This window comes from Salmo salar, chromosome ssa01 (genome assembly GCF_905237065.1).
Source record: "Salmo salar chromosome ssa01, Ssal_v3.1, whole genome shotgun sequence".
Classification (NCBI taxonomy): Eukaryota; Metazoa; Chordata; class Actinopteri; order Salmoniformes; family Salmonidae; genus Salmo; species Salmo salar.
This window is the reverse complement of record NC_059442.1, coordinates 46,409,033-46,431,439: the sequence shown is the minus strand read 5'-3', so window position 1 is coordinate 46,431,439 and position 22,407 is coordinate 46,409,033. Positions and strand designations below refer to the sequence as shown.

The window sequence follows — 22,407 nt, the reverse complement described above, 5'->3', positions numbered from 1 at the left end:
GTTGTGACACAACTGCACATTTTAGACAGGCCTTTTATTGTCCCCGGCACAAGGTGCACCTGTGTAATGATCATGCTGTTTAATCAGCTTCTTGTTATGCCACACATGTCCGGTGGATGGATTATCTTTGCAAAGGAGAAATGTGCACAACATTTGAGAGAAATACGCTTTTTTCAAAATGGGACAAACACGATACATGTTGCATTTTTGTTCTGTATACATGGAGAGACAATTCCCTCTTTCCCTTTGTCTGTAAAGTGTTCATGAAATTCTTGCTCGCCCACATACTACCATGGCTTTTAGATACAGGCATTCTCTCTCCCAAACAAAAGGCATATACAGACAGACAGACGGCATGAATGAGCATGTTTTCTGCATAAAACTTGAACTGATGGCTCAAAGTATGAATCAACAAAGTTTTGGACTTTAGAGATGCCTTTGGTACTTTATCGCGTAGTGTAATCAATGCACTTGAGGATATACGAATGTGGACATCATGTGGACATCATAACCTTTGTACACATCGGATCTTCTCTCCAAGTTATATGTGGGAAGCAGCTGACTGAACCAATCCCACTCTGGGTTGGCATAAAAACAGGCTGCCCATGGAGTGCCGTTTACTTCATCCTAGCCATCAACCAGTGGCTGAAATGGCTATGCCAGTGTGCTCGAGCCCATGTTTGGTGACCGAACCCAGTACAGGGGTATGATGATGACGTTCAGATCTCCTCCAGAGAGGAGCATGTTATCAACGCTATGCTCTCTCAAACAGATTACTTTTTGAAATGGTCTGGGCAGGAAGTTAAAGACACAATGTGCAGTGTTCTATGAAAGACGCAGCGGAGGCAACCGCTGGTACAAGACAAACTGATAAGCCCCCCGACACTAGTGTTCGCTCGGCATGAAACATACAGCTCTCATGAACGTAAGTTAAATGTTGCTAGCGAGTGGGTGGGGGGGTACAAGTTGAGGAGCTTGTCCATGAGTATTCAACCAGGCTTGAAATGATTGACATTTCCCCTCTGCCTGTGGTCATGAAGCTAGACGCTGTGAGAGGGGTGGCCTAGCAAAGATTCAACATCTGCTTGCCAATGTGCGTATACCAAGTAGGTTCTGAGTGAAATTAATAACAAAATCGTTCCAGGTGGTGAGAAAGTGGCTATGCTTAAACACACACACCACACGTGACGTTCTCTTCCTGAGCCGAAGAGAGGGGGTTTGTGTGTCCTGAATGTTGAGTGGGTTTACATTGCTACCAGACTGACTCACCTGTTGAACATGCTCAACAGGGACGATGCGACAGTTAGGGAATTAGCCAGAGCCTCCCTCCTTGTGGACCAATGGAAGAGGAATGTGCCACTGACAATGAGGACAACTTCCTGGGCTTCAGGAGGAAGACCAATTGGACACTTGTGCTGCGGGCTTTGGAGTCTGGTCAGACTGGCCAGACCCGTGCAACCGGAGCTCAGATGGGCATGGACTGATGACGCAAACAGAGCCAGTGACTGCCTCTGATGCAGTTGTGGCAGGCCCCTGTGTTGTGGAGGCTTCTGTCACCCGTGATGGAACATCTCCTCCTACATCATGGAAAACACTCCTCGGTATCAGACGGCTGCAGCTATGGCAACACTGGCCTAAGTATGCAGGGGGAAACTTGCTGCTCCAGACTGTGCTGACACCTCTGTCTCCCATTCCATGTACTGTACCAGAATGCTGCCATTGGCGAGGACATTCTCACCTCTACTGTTAAGCCGAGGCTGCAAGTTCTACCAACCAAAATATAACCTAGCACTCTTGTAACCTGCAAACCATGACCCATTTTGTATTCTTCATGAGTCAAATGCAATGGAGTCTGTTTCCGTTGTTGTGAATGGTTGCTGTTCATACAAGGTTTTGTACATTGTTAGACATGACTGCCTTGTCGACCTGAGAGACAGCGAGGTGAGACGGGTAGTCTCACCAACAGCACACATTTATAAACATTCTTGTGGTTAAGAGGACGGTTTGATGTTGCTGACACGTTTTCCTGTATGCCAAATATGCCAGATGTTGTGGGGGTAGGCCAGATGGAGGTGCTCATTTTGGAAGTGGCTGCTCATTTGATGGCTGCATGGAGCAGGTCTTTGCCGACAAGTTTCTTAAATACCGGCCCCTCCAGCACGCTTGGACAGCCTCGGGTGTAGGTGCAATCTGGTTACACCGATATTTGGACACGTACATTGGCTTACAGTCTGTGGCCTCCAGATTGCGGGCCTGACAAAAACTAGGGCTGCTCTGTTTCAGCTTTCGTGGGCACCCTAGCTGTTTGGAGAAGGAGGTGCTTTTTGTACCCTTGACTGCTATGAATACAGGGACGTTTGGAATGTTTAGGATCCTTTTTTTAATGTAAATTTGTAAAGTGGCTTCAAATAAAGTATTTAAAATGTGTGTGCACAACATAAGACCGTCGTCATGCTCGTGTCTCCTCCATATGTCACTCAATGCCAGCCTGCTTGTGCTCATTTTAAGTACGACAGTGGTGACTATTGCTTAACACTGGAGTTGTTAAAGAAATCTATGAATTATATGCAGTAGCTGCTACATTCAGTGACAGGGTATTGAAGACTGTCCTCTTCAAGCTACAGTAGTTGAATACTTGAATATTAGTTAATATTTAGAAACACCACTTTGCATCCTGTTTACATCTCTCCCCACCTAGTCTTTTAAAAATATACTTTACATGAAAGTACCCTTTAGTGTTTGAGACTTTTGTAAACGCTTTGTTTCTTAGTTGAAAGTGCGAAGGGTTTGGAGATGGTTTATATACAGTAAATACTGAACAAAAATATGAACGCAACATGCAACTATTTCAAATATTTTATTGAGGTACAGTTCATATGAGAAAATCAGTCAATTGAAAAATTCATTATGTCCCAAGCTATGGATTTCACATGACTGGGAAAACCGATATGCATCTGTTGGTCACAGATGCAAATAAAATAAAATGGGCCTCATCACGGTATTTCTTTGCATTCAAATTTCCATTGATAAAATGCAATTGTGTTCGTTGTCCATAGCTTTTGCCTGCCCATACCATAACCCCACCGTCACCATGGGGTACTCTGTTCACAACGTTGATATCAGCAAACTGCTCACCCACACGATGCTATACACGTGGTCTGCGGTTGTGAGGCCGGTTGGACCAACTGCCAAATTTTCCAAAATGACGTTGGAGGCAGCTTATGGTAGAGAAATGAACATTCAGTTCTTTGGCAACCGCTTTGGTGAACATTCCTGCAGTCAGCATGCCAATTGCAAGCTCCCTCAACTTGAGACTTCTGCTGCGTTGTGTGACAACACACATTTTAGAGAGGCCTTTTATCATCCCAAGCACAAGGGGCACCTGTGTAATGATCATGCTGTTTAATCAGCTTCTTGATATGCCACATCTCTCAGGTGGCTGGATTATCTTGGAAAAGGATAAATGCTCACTAAAAGGGATGTAAACAAATGTGCTTTTCGCGTGTTAGGAACATTCCTGGGTTCTTTTATTTCAGCTCATGAAACATGGGACCAACACTTTACATGTTGCATTTATACTTTTGTTCAGTGTGTACTTCATCAACTGTATTTCTTTATTAGTTGAGTATATCAGAGTGTAATATTGTCGGACCATATTTAACTCGCTCCCCCAGTGCCTCCAATGGCTGGCTGGCTGCTGAAAGTGTCGTCTGTTGCAACGGCAGTGGTGGCGTCGTCAGGCTTCTACCTCTACAACAACAAACAACTGGACCCCAATGACATCAGCCTGGTCCGCTTCGGGCGGGCCGCAGCTACGGTCAGTACATAACCAAAACCACACAGACCCTACTGTAGGACCACAGCACATAACCATGAGTACACAAACACATCAGTCTGGTCAGTATAGTATACCAACCACACAAACTAGGGTTGTAACGGTACATGTATTCGTACCGGACCGTTCTGTATGGGGACCTCGGCTTATACATAGAAAAAACGAGGCCTATAGGTTATGCCTACGTGGCAGTTTATGCCTCTTGAGCGAATCTGAGCTGAAAAAACATTAAGGGCTATTCAGTTAAAACAAATAGAACCTATGTGCACGTTGCAATTAAATTCCAATCTTAATTGGCGCATTTCAAACAATCCTTTTGTGAATCGCAGCCGGGAACTACAGTGAGGGGAAAAAAGTATTTGATCCCCTGCTGATTTTGTACGTTTGCCCACTGACAAAGAAATGATTAGTCTATAATTTTAATGGTAGGTTTATTTGAACAGTGAGAGACAGAATAACAACAAAGTCCAGAAAAACGCATGTCAAAAATGTTATAAATTGATTTGCATTTTAATGAGGGAATAAGTATTTGACCCCCCTCTCAATCAAAGATTTCTGGCTCCCAGGTGTCTTTTATACAGGTAACGAGCTAAGATTAGGAGCACACTCTTAAAGGGAGTGCTCCTAATCTCAGCTTGTTACCTGTATAAAAGACACCTGTCCACAGAGGCAATCAATCATTCAGATTCCAAACTCTCCACCATGGCCAAGACCAAAGAGCTCTCCAAGGATGTCAGGGACAAGATTGTAGACCTACACAAGGCTGGAATGGGCTACAAGACCATCGCCAAGCAGCTTGGTGAGAAGGTGACAACAGTTGGTGCTATTATTCGCAAATGGAAGAAACACAAAAGAACTGTCAATCTCCCTCGGCCTGGGGCTTCGTGCAAGATCTCACCTCGTGGAGTTGCAATGATCATGAGAACGGTGAGGAATCAGCCCAGAACTACACGGGAGGATCTTGTCAATGATCTCAAGGCAGCTGGGACCATAGTCACCAAGAAAACAATTGGTAACACACTACGCCGTGAAGGACTGAAATCCTGCAGCGCCCGCAAGGTCCCCCTGCTCAAGAAAGCACGTATACATGCCCGTCTGAAGTTTGCCAATGAACATCTGAATGATTCAGAGGACAACTGGTGAAAGTGTTGTGGTCAGATGAGACCAAAATGGAGCTCTTTGGCATCAACTCAACTCACCATGTTTGGAGGAGGAGGAATGCTCCCTATGACCCCAAGAACACCATCCCCACCGTCAAACATGGAGGTGGACACATTATGCTTTGGGGGTGTTTTTCTGCTAAGGGGACAGGACCACTTCACCGCATCAAAGGGATGATGGACGGGGCCATGTACCGTCAAATCTTGGGTGAGAACCTCCTTCCCTCAGCCAGGGCATTGAAAATGGGTCGTGGATGGGTATTCCAGCATGACAATGACCCAAAACACACGGCCAAGGCAACAAAGGAGTGGCTTAAGAAGAAGCACATTAAGGTCCTGGAGTGGCCTAGCCAGTCTAATGACCAGTCTTAATCCCATAGAAACTCTGTGGAGGGAGCTGAAGGTTCGAGTTGCCAAACGTCAGCCTCAACCTTAATGACTTGGAGAAGATCTGCAAAGAGGAGTGAGACAAAATCCCTCCTGAGATGTGTGCAAACCTGGTGGCCAACTACAAGAAACATCTGACCTCTGTGATTGCCAACAAGGGTTTTGCCACCAAGTACTAAGTCATGTTTTGCAGAGGGGTCAAATACTTATTTCCCTCATTAAAATGCAAATCATTTTATAACATTTGACACGTTTTTCTGGATTTTTTTGTTATTCTGTCTCTCACTGTTCAAATAAATAAAAGATAAATTTAAATTATTTATTTATTATATTTATTAATATATTATATTTATTATTATAAATTTATAATAATAAATAAAACAAATAAACCTACCATTATAGACTGATCATTTCTTTGTCAGTGGGCAAACGTACAAAATCAGCAGGGGATCAAATACTTTTTTCCCCTCACTGTAGTTCTGTACAATGGTGAGTGGTGGGGCCGATAAGCCAATGGAGTTCTCCATTGTTTAAATCTCCAGTTTGGGAACATTTTGGATTCTAAGTATATTACAACGGGGATGGACAGAGAGTAGGTTGCCACTGCTCAAAAAGAATACAGCGCATTCGGAAAGTATTCAGACCGCTTGACTTTTTTCCCACATTTTGCAGCCTTTTTCTAAAATTGATTAAATACACCATTTTCCTCATCAATCTACACACAATACCCCATAATGACAAAGCGAAAACAGGTTTTTCACTACCAATTTGGATACCACGAAATTGAGAGAAAAAAAAATAAAAAAACGGAACTACCTTTTTATTTACATAAGTTTTCAGACCCTTTGCTATGAGACTCGAAATTGAGCTTGGGTGCATCCTGTTTCCATTGATCGTCCTTGATGTTTCTACGACTTGATTGGAGTCCATGTATAGTAAATTCAATTGATGGACATGATTTGGAAAGGCGAACAACTGTCTATATAAGGTCCCACAGTTGACAGTACATGTCAGAGCCAAAACCAAGCCATGAGGTCGAAGGAATTCTCTTGTCGAGGCACAGATCGGGGGAAGGGTACCAAACAATTTCTGCAGCATTGAAGGTCCCCAAGAACAGTGGCCTCCATCATTCTTAAATGGAAGGAGTTTGGAACCACCAAGACTCTTTCTAGAGCTGGCCGCCCTGCTAAACTGAGCAATTGGGGGAGAAAGACCTTGGTCAGGGAGGTGACCAAGAACCCGGTGGTCATTCTGACAGAGCTCCAGAGTTCCTCTGTGGAGATGGGAGTAACTTTCAGAAGGACAACAATCTCTGCAGCACTCCACCAATTAGGCCTTTATGGTTGAGTGGCCAGACGGACGCCACGCCTCACTAAAAGGCTCATGACAGCCCGCTTGGAGTTTGCCAATAGGCACCTAAAGACTCTCATATCATGAGAAACAAGATTCGTTGGTCTAATGAAACCAAGATTGAACTCTTTGGCCTGAATGCGAAGTGTCACGTCTGGAGGAAACCTTGCACCATCCCTACGGTGATGCGTGGTGGCAGCATCATGCTGTGGGACTAGTAAGGATCGAGTGAAAGATGAACGGAGCAAAGTATAGAGAGATCCTTGATGAAAACCTGCCCCAGAGCGCTCAGGACCCCAGACCGGGCGAAGGTTCTCCTTCCAACAGGACAACGACCCTAAGCACACAGCCAAGACAACGCAGGAGTTGCTTCGGGACAAATCTCGGAATGTCCTTGAGTTGCCCAGCCAGAGCCCGGACTTGAACCCAATCGAACATCTCTGGAGAGTCCTCAAAATAGCTGTTCAGCAACACTCCCCATCCAGAGCTTGAGAGGATCTGCAGAGAAGAATGTGAGAAACAACTCAAATACAGGTTTGCCAAGCTTGTAATGTCATACCAAAGAAGACTAAGCGTAATCGCTGCCAAAGGTGCTTCAACAAAGTACTGAGTAAAGGGTCTGAATACTTATGTAAATGTCATATTTTTGTTTTATTTGTAATAAAATGCTCTGATCTGGTGGAAACGTCATAAAATACTTCTTATCCCTTGCGCAAATGGCCTATAGCTATGTCTGTCCGGAGCTCAATGGAACGGGGAACTCTTAGGGCCCCCCGAATATTTTATACAGTATACAGTTTGCTAGCACAAACTTCAGGCCCTGACCTAAGTTAATATTTTATACAGTGTTGCAAGTTCCTTGCAGACAGGCCATGAGTAGTTAATGTAGATATTATAGGATATTTATTTTTATCAGGATATTTTCTACCTGCAGGCTGCAGTGTTTTTATTTGTTGGCTTTATGTTGGCTATTTTGACATAGTTGGAATAGTCATTAGAAATTACTTTTCGAATTTGGATTATGTAAATGAGTGATTTTGAGATACATAGACTTTTTATTATAAATTAAATGAAACTGTTCCACTAAAATGTGCATATAAAAATCATACCTGGCACGCAGATGGGTAGAAATGGTAAGATACATTGACACTCCAAATGGAAAAGGTTGCCCGCCCCTGGTGTAGCCTATTAGGTTTTTAACAGCAGTAGCGTAACAGCAGAAACTGCGAAGGCCAGCAGCAGCGGGAGGAAGAGGTTCAGGAACAGGTTTATTTTCCTTAAGGTTATGCTATCTTGATCTCTGGCTCCCTCAAGTCATTTGTGTGTCCTTAATTATTTAATCACAGTGTGTTTAAAGCACCAGACAAGCTCTGTAGCCTACATATACTGGTCAAGAGTTTCAGGACACCTACTCATTCAAGGGTTTTTATTTATCTTGACTATTTTCTACATTGTAGAATAATAGTGAAGACCTCAACATTATGAAATAACACATGGAATCATGTAGTAACTGAAAAGGTGTTAATCAAAATATATTTGAGATTCTTCAAATAGCCACCCCTTGCCTTGATGACAGATTTGCGCACTCTTGGCATTCTCTCAACCAGCTTCACCTGGAATGCTTTTCCAACAGTCATGAATGAGTTCCAGGATATGCTGAGCACTTGTTGGCTGCTTTTCCTTCTCTCTGCGGTCCAACTCATCCCAAACCAGCTAAATTGGGTTGAGGTTGGGTGATTGTGGAGGCCAGGTCATCTGATGCAGCACTCATCACTCTCCTTCTTGGTAAAATAGCCCTTACACAGCCTGGAGGTGTGTTGGGTCATTGTGTAAACTGGAAACCACATATCCTGAGGCTGCATTTATTGTAGCTGGGGATTTTAACAAGGCTAATCTGAATTTGATCAGCATATTGAATGTGTGGCCCGGGCTGGTAAAATTCTGGATCATTGTTTATTAGCAAGTGCATCGGTGATGTTGTACCCATGGCGACTATTAAAACCTTCCCCAACCAGAAACCGTGGATTGATGGCAGCATTCGCGCAAAACTGAAAGCGCGAAACACTGCTTTTAATCAGGACTGGAAACATGACCGAATTCAAACAGTGTAGCTATTCCCTCCAAGGCAATCAAACGAGCTAAGCGTCAGTATAGAGACAAAGTAGAGTCGCAATTCAACGGCTCAGACATGAGAGGTATGTGGCACAAACTTTTACAGATGCACAATCAAGAGCATCCTGTCGGGCTGTATCACCGCCTGGTACGGCAACTGCTCCGCCCACAACCATAAGGCTCTCCAGAGGGTAGTGAGGTCTGCACAACGCATCACAGAGGGCAAACTACCTGCCCTCCAGGACACCATGCTGGTTGAGTGTGCCTTGAATTCTAAATAAATCACAGTGTCACCAGCAAAGGACCATCACACCTCTTCCATGCTTTACGGTGGGAAATACACATGTGGAGATCAGCTGTTTACCCACACCCCGTCTCACAAAAACACAGCTTTGAAACCAAACAACTCCAATTTGGACTACAGACCAAAGGACTAATTTCCACCGGTCTAATGTCCATTGCTCGTGTTTCTTGGCCCAAGCAAGTCTCTTGTTCTCATTGGTGTCCTTTTTTAGTGTTTATTTTTTTGCAGCAATTTGACCATGAAGGCCTGCTTCATGCAGTCTCCTCTAGGCAGTTGTTGATGTTGAGATGTTTCTGTTACTTGAACTCTGAAGCATTTATTTGGGCTGCAATTTCTGTTCTTGCCAAAATATGGACTTGGTCTTTTACCAAATAAGGCTGTCTTCTGTATACCACCACTACCTTGTCACAACACAACTGATTGGCTCAAACGCATTAGGACGGAAGGAAATTCCACAAATTTTACTTTTAACAAGGCACAGCTGGTAATTGAAATGCATTCCAGGTGAACTCATGAAGCTGGTTGAGCGAATGCCAAGAGTGTGTAAAGCTGTCATCAAGGCAAAGGGTGGCTACTTTGAAGAATCTCAAATATAAAATATATTTTGATTTAACACGTCTTCATTTTTTTGGTTACTACATGATTCCATGTGTGTTATAGTTTTGATGTCTTTACTATTATTCTACAATGTAAAAATATAGTAAAAGCCTTGAATGAGTAGGTGTTCTGAAACTTTTGACCGGTAGTGTAGGGAAAAATACACATTTTAAAATGTACACCAATCGATTGGTTGAAAGAACAGACGACCTAGAGTCGACCAAGATTAAAAAAAATAAAATAAAAAATGTGTATTGGACAGCCCTACCCAGCTGCTATTTCATTGGTGTCTATGGGAGACCCACTCCACTAAGTAGACAGGAACTGACACATTTTTTTTTCAATGGTAAATGACTTAAGTGAACTATATTCATTTATCCACCATCTTTGCTATTGCTCAGCTCAGTCTTGACTCAGGGGCGGAAATCCCGGGGGGGACACGACCCCCCCCATCCTGGGAAAAATATGATTTGTCCCCCCCAATATATCACTGAAACATAACTATGTAATTTAAATAATATTAATAATACGCAATGAAAGCAATTGTGCTGATTATAGACACTTAATAGCGCGTTTTTAAGTTTCAAAAGATTGCGACCCCCCTCCCCCCCACCCTTTGCCTCACAATGGTTTGATCCACTGCCAGTTCCTTAGCTTGCTAGGTAACGTAGAGGTCGTATCTACTGTCTGAAAGGCACTCAATGCACGTAACTGACGTGAGGTTAATCCAGTCAATTGCGCGCACACACACTAGCTGAATATGCAGAGCTAGCGCACAAATATTAACTATTAAGCTAGCTAGTACCTATTCCATTTATGTGGCGTCGTCAAAGATGGAATCTTTGCTATCGTCAATTTATTCCAAGATCAGCATGCATGTAAGTTAGTGCTTCAAAGTCCCTGTGGTAAGGTTAGCGATAAACTGAACAGAACTACACTCTCTTCTACCATTGTTTTAAATATATTTAATGGTCTCGTCGCAAGGGAACTTTTATTTATATATTTTATTTCACCTTTATTTAACCCGGGTAGCAAAGATTATAGCAAACACCACTGAATTGGTGCTCGCTAGCTTTGCAAATTCAGCTATTGTTAGAAGCCAGCCAATATGAAGCAAACGATTAAAATTACAAAAGGTTGCAGCATATGTTGTGTAAATGGTGAACTCATACAGCTGTCAACTCTTGTCACTGCAATCCGTTTCACATTTGCTAGCTACCTTTTTAGATCGAAGCCCATATAGAATGATAGAAGATAAGATGATAGAAGCCCATCTCCTACTGTAAATAACCTACATACTGTGTGTGTGTGTAGCCAACCAGGTAGAAAAATGGCAGAAAAATGGCAGAAAAAAGACGGACATTAGAGTATTTTTCAGTACACCAAAACGCAAAGTAAGAACCCTAGTAGCCTAATATCTCAAAGACTAGTTGATAAAATGTTCATAAGAAAGAAATGAAATTCTAATGGAAATGTTTCACAATGATGTCATTAGGCAGAGCAGGCAACAGATGGCACACAGACAGCAGAGTTGGGGACAGATATGCAGAGACAGGGAGTCTCAGGTAAGTTTGTCTTTGTTTGGCAACATTATGAAAGGTTGTCAATTTTTTTGACTTGTAAAATAGGAACATAATTGGAAAATGCCATGGATACCCCCACTCTCAACTTAAACTGGTGACTGAACTAAGATTTGTTAAAGGCAATGGTATTGCTGTTGTGATTAGTTGTGTAGTTTTGGGTACCGATAGTTAGGAGTACGGCAAACACCTTATTTCTTTGGTTCCTCAATATACATTTACCATATTAAACGTAGGCTATGTGTTACAGCAGTACTTTTGGTGTCCCCCTCAGGAATTGCTCTTGAGAAAATGTAATGTAATTGTCCCCTCCAAAGTTGATATCAGATTTTCGCCCCTGTCTTGACTTGTGAACTTTGCAGGTGTTTCTGATTAATAAACAATGCCATGCTGGTGGGTGGTACTATTTTAAATAAAACCCAGCTCAACAAAACAAAAAAATAAAATGCACGTCATTTTATAGGGAAAGATACGTCGTAGGCAAGAATTTGCACGAAGCCAGCAGTTTGGTTCAACTAAAGATTGATTAAAACGACGACTTATTGACTTACATCGTAACACAAACAAATCAGTCTCTGATCTCCTTTGGACAGGCTGCAGCTATGATCAATAACCACAACCACCCAGACTCCGGGCTGAATCCACTGTAGGTACACAACCATGCAAGCACATGAATGAACAAATAAGTATTTTTGACTGTGTTTTCCTTGTAGACTGCCGTGATCAGCTATGACTACATGACATCTCTGAAACATGTGGAGTATGGATCAGAGGAATACTGGGCGCTCAAATCCCAGGTAAGGCTAGGGCTTGGCTATATGACCCAAATATCGTGTGTGTGTGTGTGTGATTTCTTTTTTATGGTATTTTATGTTTAAAAAAAAATCTAAATATGCTTCATGGCTAGTGCATGACCCTCGGGTTGAAACACATACGTTATAAGTGATTTCAATGTGGCTTTCACCATTCTGATTTGTTTTATACTGGCTACCGAACTTCAAACAAATCATTTTCAGCATTTTTGTAAATCTCTTCATTTCCTGTACTTTTGTTTCCTCCTCCACACTGTGCCATGCAGAGATGCATGGTATGGGCAAAACACCTAGGCCTAGTATATTGGTGAATTGTTGTTGGAGTCATGGAAATAGAATGATTATTCAAATTTGACATAGTAAAACAAATAAAAATGTGTAAAAAAAATGATAAAGGATATTATATGCTGAAACCCTCATATTAAACACCAATGGTATTCACTAAATTGATGGTTCATGTATGATGTTTTACAGCTTTGTCATTAAATCTTGTGATTTCTTAAAAAATATTTTTTTAAATCATCTTAAATGATCATATTTTACATGTGATAAGGCCACACAGAGGGCGAAGGTCATTACAGACAACTGTGATAATCTGAAGTACCCAAAAGGACCACTATATGTTTTGTGATGGATTACATACAATCCTTGAAAAATACCTGCGTTCTGGTAGGTAATTGGTAAACTTCGTATGTTTGCAACCCTAGTTGGATTATTGTGTGCTGCACTTTGAATACACCGAGTACGTTTACATGCACACTAATAAATCGATATTAAACTGTAAACACCAAACTTTGCTTATCTTAATCGGTGTGAGGTCAAAATCGAAGTAAGCATATGCTGCTAATTATTTTAAAATTATTAGGACATGTAAACAGCTTAATCAGTGTTCCTATTGTGTATTTGATCTGCGCATGTGCCAGCACTGCACCGGTAGCGCAAGCCTCTTACAGTATTTGCGAGTGAAGTGAGTTCGGGAAAAACAAAGTATGCAATTTAGAAATAGTTTTCACATACAAACTTTATACTCTATGTCCGAACACCGAATCAATAGGCTTCCCAAAAATCAACATGGTAACGGTGGTAGAACGTTTGTTTTGATTGCCGATTTTCTGCATTTCAAGTAAAGATTCACCCATTTTTGAATGTTATATTGTTTTTGTGCCTCTATGAGCGATGTTAAATCGATTCCCTGAGTCATTTCATGTGTATCTGAGCTATTGCCGTTCAAGTCAGAAATTCGGCCGTTATGACGTAGCATTGCGATAAACGCTCTCACTACATGATCACGAAAACGTCTGTCATACATGTCAGATGGCCGATGTCATTACATTTTAGTCATTTAGCAGACGCTCTTATCCAGAGCGACTTACAGTAGTGAATGCATACAGTTCATAAATTATCTATATTTTTTTTGTACTGGCCCCCCGTGGGAATCGAACCCACAACCCTGGCGTTGCAAACACCATGCTCTACCAACTGAGCCACGCGGGAGGCTGTCTTCTCTTGAATTAGCCATTGGTTAGATTTGAGCAATATTTCTAACTAGAGAAATGTAATTTAACAGAGGGTCTAACACCTTTCTGCCTCTTCAGTCCAGAGTTCATTGCATGGTGCCGTTACGCATGTGTCGTGGTAATGATTTCTAAAAAAAACAATTGAACTTTATTAATTACTGCAGTACTGGAGCGTTAACGGTCACCCAATGGTGTAGAGTTAAAGCCCAATTAAACAGGATTCGGTTACAACTCTTTTATAGTCTGAGTCCTTGTGACAAAGAACAGATACGGGAAATTATACAAAGGTACATTGTGCTCTCACGCAACAGACATCAAGATTTACATTGCGCCACATAGCCGTCGCTAGTTCACGTACTGCTTGTTTATAGAGAAATACTAAGCCCTTACCTCAGAATGATGGAGTCCAGTATTCATCTGCCATATGGGATAAATAAACTGGAGATTGGGTCACCCTGGCACTGACAGACAGGCACACAGACACTAATCATGGAATGTTGTTTTATCACCAAGCCATTGTAAATCGACAGTCAGCGTTATATCTCAAACACATGAGTTCTAAGAACCCTATTCTGTTGCCTCTAAGAAAAACAGTGTGAATGTACTAATGTATCAATACATTATAATATAAAAGTAATGTTGTAATTCTACGACAAATGTCAGACTACTCTGAGGCACATCGATCTGCAGGTTGAACATTGTGAGAATGTAAATTGGTAGTGCATGGTATTTTGTTCTATACAAGATAAAGGGAAAGGGGGATACCTAGTCAGTTGTCCGACTGAATGTATTCAACTGAAATGTGTCTTCCGCATTTATCCCAACCCCTCTGAATCCGAGAGGTGCGGGGGGCTGCCTTAATCGACATCCAAGTCTTCGGTGCCCAGAGAATTGCATTGTGGGTTTCGTAGTCAACTTGAGCTGAAACACATTTTAACAACGATTTTCACGTTGCTACCAAACTTATTATTAAAAAAAACTAAATGAAACATTTCTTCACAAACATTGTTCACATTAGTGTTGTGGAACAGCGCATTCGGAAAGTATTCAGATCCCTTGACTTTCTCCATTTTGTTACGTTACAGCCTTCTTCTGTATTAAATAAAACAATTTCCTCATCAATCTACACACAATACCCCATAATGACAAAGCAAAAACAGGTTTTTCGACATGTTTGCAAATGTATTAAATAAAAACTGAAATACCTTAAGTATTCAGACCCTTTGCTATGAGACTCGAACTTGAGCTCACGTGCATCCTGATAACATTGATCATCCTTGATGTTTCTACAACTTCATTTGGAGTCCTCTGTGGTAAATAAAATTGATTTGAACATGATCTGGAAATGCACACACCTCTCTATATAAGGTCCCACAGCACAGATGGTGAATGTCAGAGCCAACACCAAGCCATGAGGTCGAAGGAATTGTCCGTAGAGCTCCAAGACAGGATTGTGTCGCTGCACAGATCTGGGGAAGGGTACCAAAAAAAGGATGCAGCATTGAAGGTCCTCAAGAACACAATGGCCTCCATCATTCTTAAATGGAAGTTTGGAACCACCAAGTCTCCTCCTAGAGCTGGCGGCCCGGCCAAACTGCGCAATCGGCGGAGAAGGGCCTTGGTCAGGGAGGTGACATTTTACGTCATTTAGCAGACGCTCTTATCCAGAGCGACTTACAAATTGGTGCATTCACCTTATGATATCCAGTGGAACAACCACTTTACAATAGTACATCAATATATATTTTTTTTGGTGGGGTGGGTTAGAAGGATTACTTTATCCTATCCCAGGTATTCCTTAAAGAGGTGGGGTTTCCAGAAGGACAGCTATCTCTGCAGCACTCCACCAGTCAGGCCTTTATGGTGGAGTGGCCAGCCAGAAGCCACTCCTCCAGTAAATGGCACATGACAGCCCACTTGGAGTTTGCCAATAGGCACCTAAAGGACTCTCAGGCCATTTACAAACAAAACTCTCTGGTCTGATGAAACCAAGATTGAATTTTTTGGCCTGAATGCCAAATCCATTTTAGAATAAGGCTGTAATCTAACAATGTGGAAACACTGTAGCTGTACACTGTAGCTAGCGAACATATTCATGCTTTGCCTATTCCTCTCTTTATAAGATACCATTACACAAACAACATGCATATACCAGCACTGGTACCGTGCTATATTAGATACCTATGTTTGCTCTGACTCTTAAGTACATTTAGCAAGGTAGCTAAATTCAAATCAAAGAAATGTTTATTTGTAACATGCGCTGAATACAACAGGTGTAGACCTTACTGTGAAATTCTTACTTACAAGCCCTTAACCAACAATGCAGTTCAAATGTAGTTAAGAAAATATTTACAAAATAAACTAAAGTAAACAAATGTAAGATTTTTTTTTTTAAGTAATAATTAAATAACGAGGCTATATACAGGGGGTACCGGTACCCAGTCAATGTGCAAGGATACAGGCAAGTTGAGGTAATTTGTACTGCAGGTAGGGGTAAAGTGTCTATGCATACATAATAAACAGTGAGTAGCAGCAGTGTAAAAACAACTTAATACGATGGAAATAGGTCCCTAGCGGAATAACACAAATGACACTTGTTATAAAAGAGAGAGAGAGACAACACTTGGATACATTTAGGAACTACGCTCACAGTAATCCTAATACGTTGCCCCGAGCTGCCGCCCGTTTGGGTAAGTACAGTGAGGGGGGGAAAAGTATTTGATCCCCTGCTGATTTTGTATGTTTGCCCACTGACAAAGAAATGGTCAGTCTATAATTTTAATGGTAGGTTTATTTGAACAGTGAGAGACAGAATAACAACAAAAAAATCCAGAAACGCATGTCAAAAATGTTATAAATTCTTTTGCATTTTAATGAGGGAAATAAGTATTTGACCTCCTCTCAATCAGAAAGATTTCTGGCTCCCAGGTGTCTTTTTATACAGGTAACGAGTTGAGATTAGGAGCACACTCTTAAAGGGAGTGCTCCCAATCTCAGTTTGTTACCTGTATAAAAGACACCTGTCCACAGAAGCAGTCAATCAGATTCCAAACTCTCCACCATGGCCGAGACCAAAGAGCTCTCCAAGGATGTCAGGGACAAGATTGTAGACCTACACAAGGCTGGAATGGGCTACAAGACCATCGCCAAGCAGCTTGGTGAGAAGGTGACAACAGTTGGTGCGATTATTCGCAAATGGAAGAAACGCAAAAGAACTGTCAATCTCCCTCGGCCTGGGGCTCCGTTCAAGATCTCACCTCGTGGAGTTGCAATGATCATGAGAACGGTGAGGAATCAGCCCAGAACTACACGGGAGGATCTTGTCAATGATCTCAAGGCAGCTGGGACCATAGTAACCAAGAAAACAATTGGTAACACACTACGCCGTGAAGGACTGAAATCCTGCAGCGCCCGCAAGGTCCCCCTGCTCAAGAAAGCACGTATACATGCCCGTCTGAAGTTTGCCAATGAACATCTGAATGATTCAGAGGACAACTGGTGAAAGTGTTGTGGTCAGATGAGACCAAAATGGAGCTCTTTGGCCTCAACTCAACTCGCCGTGTTTGGAGGAGGAGGAATGCTGCCTATGACCGCAAGAACACCATCCCCACCGTCAAACATGGAGGTGGAAACATTATGCTTTGGGGGTGTTTTTCTGCTAAGGGGACAGGACAACTTCACTGCATCAAAGGGACGATGGACGGGGCCATGTACCGTCAAATCTTGGGTGAGAACCTCCTTCCCTCAGCCAGGGCATTGAAAATGGGTCGTGGATGGGTATTCCAGCATGACAATGACCCAAAACACACGGCCAAGGAAACAAAGGAGTGGCTTAAGAAGAAGCACATTAAGGTCCTGGAGTGGCCTAGCCAGTCTCCAGATCTTAATCCCATAGAAAATCTGTGGAGGGAGCTGAAGGTTCGAGTTGCCAAATGTCAACCTCGAAACCTTAATGACTTGGAGAAGATCTGCAAAGAGGAGTGGGACAAAATCCCTCCTGAGATGTGTGCAAACCTGGTGGCCAACTACAAGAAACGTCTGACCTCTGTGATTGCCAACAAGTGTTTTGCCACCAAGTGCTAAGTCATGTTTTGCAGAGGGGTCAAATACTTATTTCCCTCATTAAAATGCCAATGAATTTATAACATTTTTGACGTGTTTTTCCAAATAAAATAAAAAAACATGTTATTTTTTAAATTGTTGTTCTCTTTCACTGTTCAAATAAACTTACCATTAAAATTATAGACTGATCGTTTCTTTGTCAGTGGGCAAACGTACAAAATCAGCAGGGGATCAAATACTTTTTTCCCTCACTGTAGAAATGCATGTATTTACATGTTGAAGGTCTTCCTTCGTTGTGTATCTCTGTTGGACCCAGGCCTTTGTGAAAAGGGTTTGATTGGGCCTTCTCCTTAAGTGTAAGGCTCTGATTGTTCGCTAGAGGTCACAATGTCTTTTCTTAGTTGTCTGTTTACTTTCACTCGGTCTAGAAAAGTGGTCTTCTGAGGACAGCTAATCAGCCATGTCGATAATCCCCAGAGGGGTGATGAGCAGTGTAGTCGACGATAATTGAAGAGAATAACAGGATGGTCTTACTTAAATTCCCTTTCATACATGAAGGGAACATTTTGGCATTTGCTGTATGGTTGATGAGAAACTCCATATTGCAAATGTACGGTCCCTTACTAGACGTCTGCGAATGTTTGTAAAATTTGCGGATGGTGGCGGGCCGTGCACCGGGGCCAGATCTTCCGGCAAGTCATCGAACAAAGTCTCTCGGATATTCGGTTTCCGTTTTCTAATAATCATATTGCAAATGTACAAAACATCACCTATCATGACGTGGCCTTTTCTCCTAAACGGAAAAGACGAAACTTGGTGAGCATAGGTTTGGCATAATGGGCAGTTGGCCCCGAACAAGATGGCGTCTAGGCCTCAATGCTTTTTGAGTTAAGGCCATTTTTCAGGGATTAAAGGTCAAAAACGAAACTAGAGCGCTAATTTGTCCACTTCACGTCAAAGTACATGAACCTACGGTGTCAGGAAAAAAAGAACCAGCCATTTTATATATCGTAATTTAAGAGAAATTGTACAATGTACAATTGGTGATGTAAAAAAAAAAAAAAAAAACATTTTCCTCCAAAAAGTTACAGATCCAGTTGCAGCGTGTTCAGATGAATCCGTTAAGGCGGGTTTCGGAGCGCTGCGAGATATTCTGTGATTTTTCTAAAATAACAAACCACTCGTTCAACCCTTTTGTAAATAAGTCGGTTCTTAACGTAACGACTTAAAACTCAATATTCTATAAGAGCCTACCCCAAGGAGGATATTTGTTCACTTTCCACTTCCTGTGTCAACCGGAAGTGCCTTAAAATGGTGTCATAGGGGCTGTTTCGAAGGGTTAAAAAGGTCAGATCTTTTGAAAACTTCATATGTATGATTAGGCAACCCTCATGAACTGTAAATCAGTCTTTTCTCCCAACAGATGTCAAAGAAAAGCACACACACACACACACACACACACACACACACAGCAAGGATGGAGTAACACAGTGCGGTGCTTAAAGACACACACAGAGCCTGCAATGGCATTACCATTCTCTCTACGCTGTGCCGAGTTCAATGAGATGTCCCGCTTGACCGTATCTCGCTCGGTCTGAGCGCAGCGACCGTGAGAAAAAGTAGGCCCATAATGAAGACTAGCACTAAATTTCAAGTGCTTTTGTCCTAGGTGTGTCATCTGATGAAGATCATCAAAGGTTAGTGCTGCTAGCGGAACACCTGCTCCAATATCCAAAGATAGGCGTGGCGCGAATTACAAATTCCTCAAAAATCCAAAAACTTCAATTTTTCAAACATATGACTATTTTACAGCTATTTAAAGACAAGACTCTCGTTAATCTAACCACACTGTCCGATTTCAAAAAGGCTTTACAACGAAAGCAAAACATTAGATTATGTCAGCAGAGTACCAAGCCAGAAATAATCAGACACCCATTTTTCAAGCCAGCATATGTCACCAAAACCCAGAAGACAGCTAAATGCAGCACTCACCTTTGATGATCTTCATCAGATGACAACCCTAGGACATTATGTTATACAATACATGCATGTTTTGTTCAATCAAGTTCATATTTATATCAAAAACCAGCTTTTTACATTAGCATGTGACGTTCAGAACTAGCAAACTTCCGGGGAATTCGCTAACATTTTACTAAATTACTCACGATAAACGTTCACAAAAAGCATAAGAATTATAGATACAGACCTCCTCTATGCACTCGATATGTCCGATTTTAAAATAGCTTTTTGGTGAAAGCACATTTTGCAATATTCTAAGTACATAGCCCAGGCATCACGGGCTCGCTATTTAGACACCCGGCAAGTTTAGCACTCACCATAATCATATTTACTATTATAAAAGTTTGATTACCTTTTGTTGTCTTCGTCAGAATGCACACCCAGGACTGCTACTTCAATAACAAATGTTGGTTTGGTCCAAAATAATCCATCGTTATATCCGAATAGCGGCGTTTTGTTCGTGCGTTCCAGACACTATCTGAAATAGTAAAGAAGTGTCGCGCGCATGGCGCAATTCGTGACAATAAAATTCTAAATATTCCATTACCGTACTTCGAAGCATGTCAACCGCTGTTTAAAACCAATTTTTATGCCATTTATCTCGTAGAAAAGCGATAATATTCCGACCGGGAATCTGCAATAAACTAAACAGCCGAATTAAAATACTCCACGGGGGCTAATCGCGCACGCGCCTCACTCCATTATCATCTTATTCAAGTGTCCCATTAGGTGACAATCTGTTTCAGCCTGAGGCTTCCTCGTCAACCTTCATGATTTTCCCGCGTCCTGAGAGCCTATTGGAGCCCTGGGAATTGTCACGTTACAGCTAAGATCCTTACTTTTCAATAAACAGATGCAAGACGCACGACTCCTTGTCAGACAGGCCACTTCCTGCATGAAACCTTGTCAGGTTTTTGCCTGCCATAGGAGTTCTGTTATACTCACAGACACCATTCAAACAGTTTTAGAAACTTCAGGGTGTTTTCTATCCAAACCTGAACAATAATATGCATATTGTAGCTTCTGAGTTGGTGTAGGAGGCAGTTAAAAATGGGCACATATTTTTTCCAAAATGCTCAATACTGCCCCCTAGCCCAAACAGGTTAAGGACAAGTAAAAAAAGAAATATGACAAAAGTATGTTCATACAGTTCTTATACATTTATAATTGGAAAATATTGAAAGAATTTTGAAAAACGGTCCAGAAAGTAGTTTTTTAAGGGGGTGATACGTTTTTGAATTTTTTTCCATATTTTCTCAATTTTACTCTTGGGTCTTGACTTGTGTTACATTTGCAATAAGAACATTTACGGTGGAGCGCGCTCGCCATCTATTGGATTTTTGCTGTGTGACACTTGGCATTTGCCAAATGACATTTGCAATATGTTTTGAATGAAACGGCGTCCAAATGAGTGGTATTGTACATCGTGTATATGTTTCGTACGGTGCCAATAAGATCCCATTCATTTTTGTCCATTTCAGGGGTGTCTTCCCTTACTTAGATACAGTACTTAGAAAAGCTACTCAACCGTAACATTGATTGGGTGTGGCTCAGTTGGTAGAGCATGGTGTTTGCAACGCCAGGGTTGTGGGTTCGATTCCCACGGGGGACCAGTACGCGAAAAAAAAAAGTATGAAATGTATGCAATCACTACTGTAAGTTGCTCTGGATAATAGCGTCTGCTAAATGACTAAAAAGTAAAAAATGATTGTTAGAGGCAACACCTCGTGTTGATTTTCAGGGTTGTGACCATTGGAGATCTAGTTGCAGCTTGAGTCCTAGTCTGGTATGTTAATTCTTAACTCAGTCTTTTACCCACTTGGGTAAAAAAGGGTGTTTTCTGTCATCCTGGCACGCTCTCTGAGCTCCCTCGGGCATGGCTAGTTACTTGCAAAGTATCATCAAAACTGTCTTGTTAGAAAGGAACATGAATTTAGTTATCTTAACAAAAATATTCTCTTCATCCTTTATTTCCTACACAACAGAAATGATGTAAACCTGACATGGTGTGAAAGCTCTTTTAAAAGTGGTATAAAAAAAATAGTAATCTCTCGTCATTCCCCACATTCGGATGTTGAAAATATTATCCCAGTATTCCCTTTTTGACGTTAAGTTTTTGGGCGGCAAAATCTTCTGTAACAGTGAATCCAATACTAGAGACAAAAGGAGTCGTCTGCTGCATGCAATTTACAATTGGTGTGAGGTCATAAAACCCACACACCAATTCCTCTTCCCTTCTGTGGGTGAGAGGGCCCAGTAGACATTAATCCATTTTAACCTGATCTTTGGATCCTCACAGGAGAGTCATGACCGTATCATACCTCATCTGACCACTTTCGTATTGAGCGAGTCACTGGTACTGCCTGCTTTAGTTTTTCCTTGTAAGCAGGAATCCGGAAGATAGAATTATGGTCAGATTTGCCAAATGGAGGGCTAGGGAGAGCTTTGTGTGTGTCTCTGTGTGTGGAGTAAAGGTGGCCTAGAGTTTATTTATTTATTTTTTTTTTTATATTTTTTTTTATAATTTTTTTTCTGGCTGCACATGTGATATGCTGGTTAAATTAGGCACAATGGATTTAAGTTTTCCTGCATTAAAGTCCCCGGCCACTAGGAGCGCCACTTCTGGATGTGCTTTTTCTTGTTTTGCTTATGGCTTTATACAGTTGTTTGAG

At 41.7% G+C, this 22,407-nt stretch overlaps 1 protein-coding gene and 1 non-coding gene across 3 annotated transcripts in view; one reads left to right on the top strand and one right to left on the bottom strand.

Moving 5' to 3' along the window:
• The window catches only part of adck1 (aarF domain containing kinase 1), a 177,016-nt gene that overhangs the window by 6,335 nt on the left and 148,274 nt on the right, over positions 1 to 22,407 (top strand). Inside the window, exons 2-4 of one of the 2 annotated variants that reach the window (XM_045718532.1) lie at positions 3,675 to 3,817; positions 11,241 to 11,310; positions 12,039 to 12,122. In XM_045718532.1, the coding sequence (XP_045574488.1) occupies positions 3,777 to 3,817; positions 11,241 to 11,310; positions 12,039 to 12,122 (195 nt within the window). In that variant the 5' untranslated portion in view covers positions 3,675 to 3,776. The remainder of the gene's footprint in view (positions 1 to 3,674; positions 3,818 to 11,240; positions 11,311 to 12,038; positions 12,123 to 22,407) is intronic. The other variant, XM_014196121.2, reaches the window with a different exon arrangement.
• trnaa-ugc (transfer RNA alanine (anticodon UGC)) lies at positions 13,559 to 13,634 on the bottom strand. The gene has a single exon. It is a non-coding gene; the product is annotated as a tRNA-Ala (tRNA).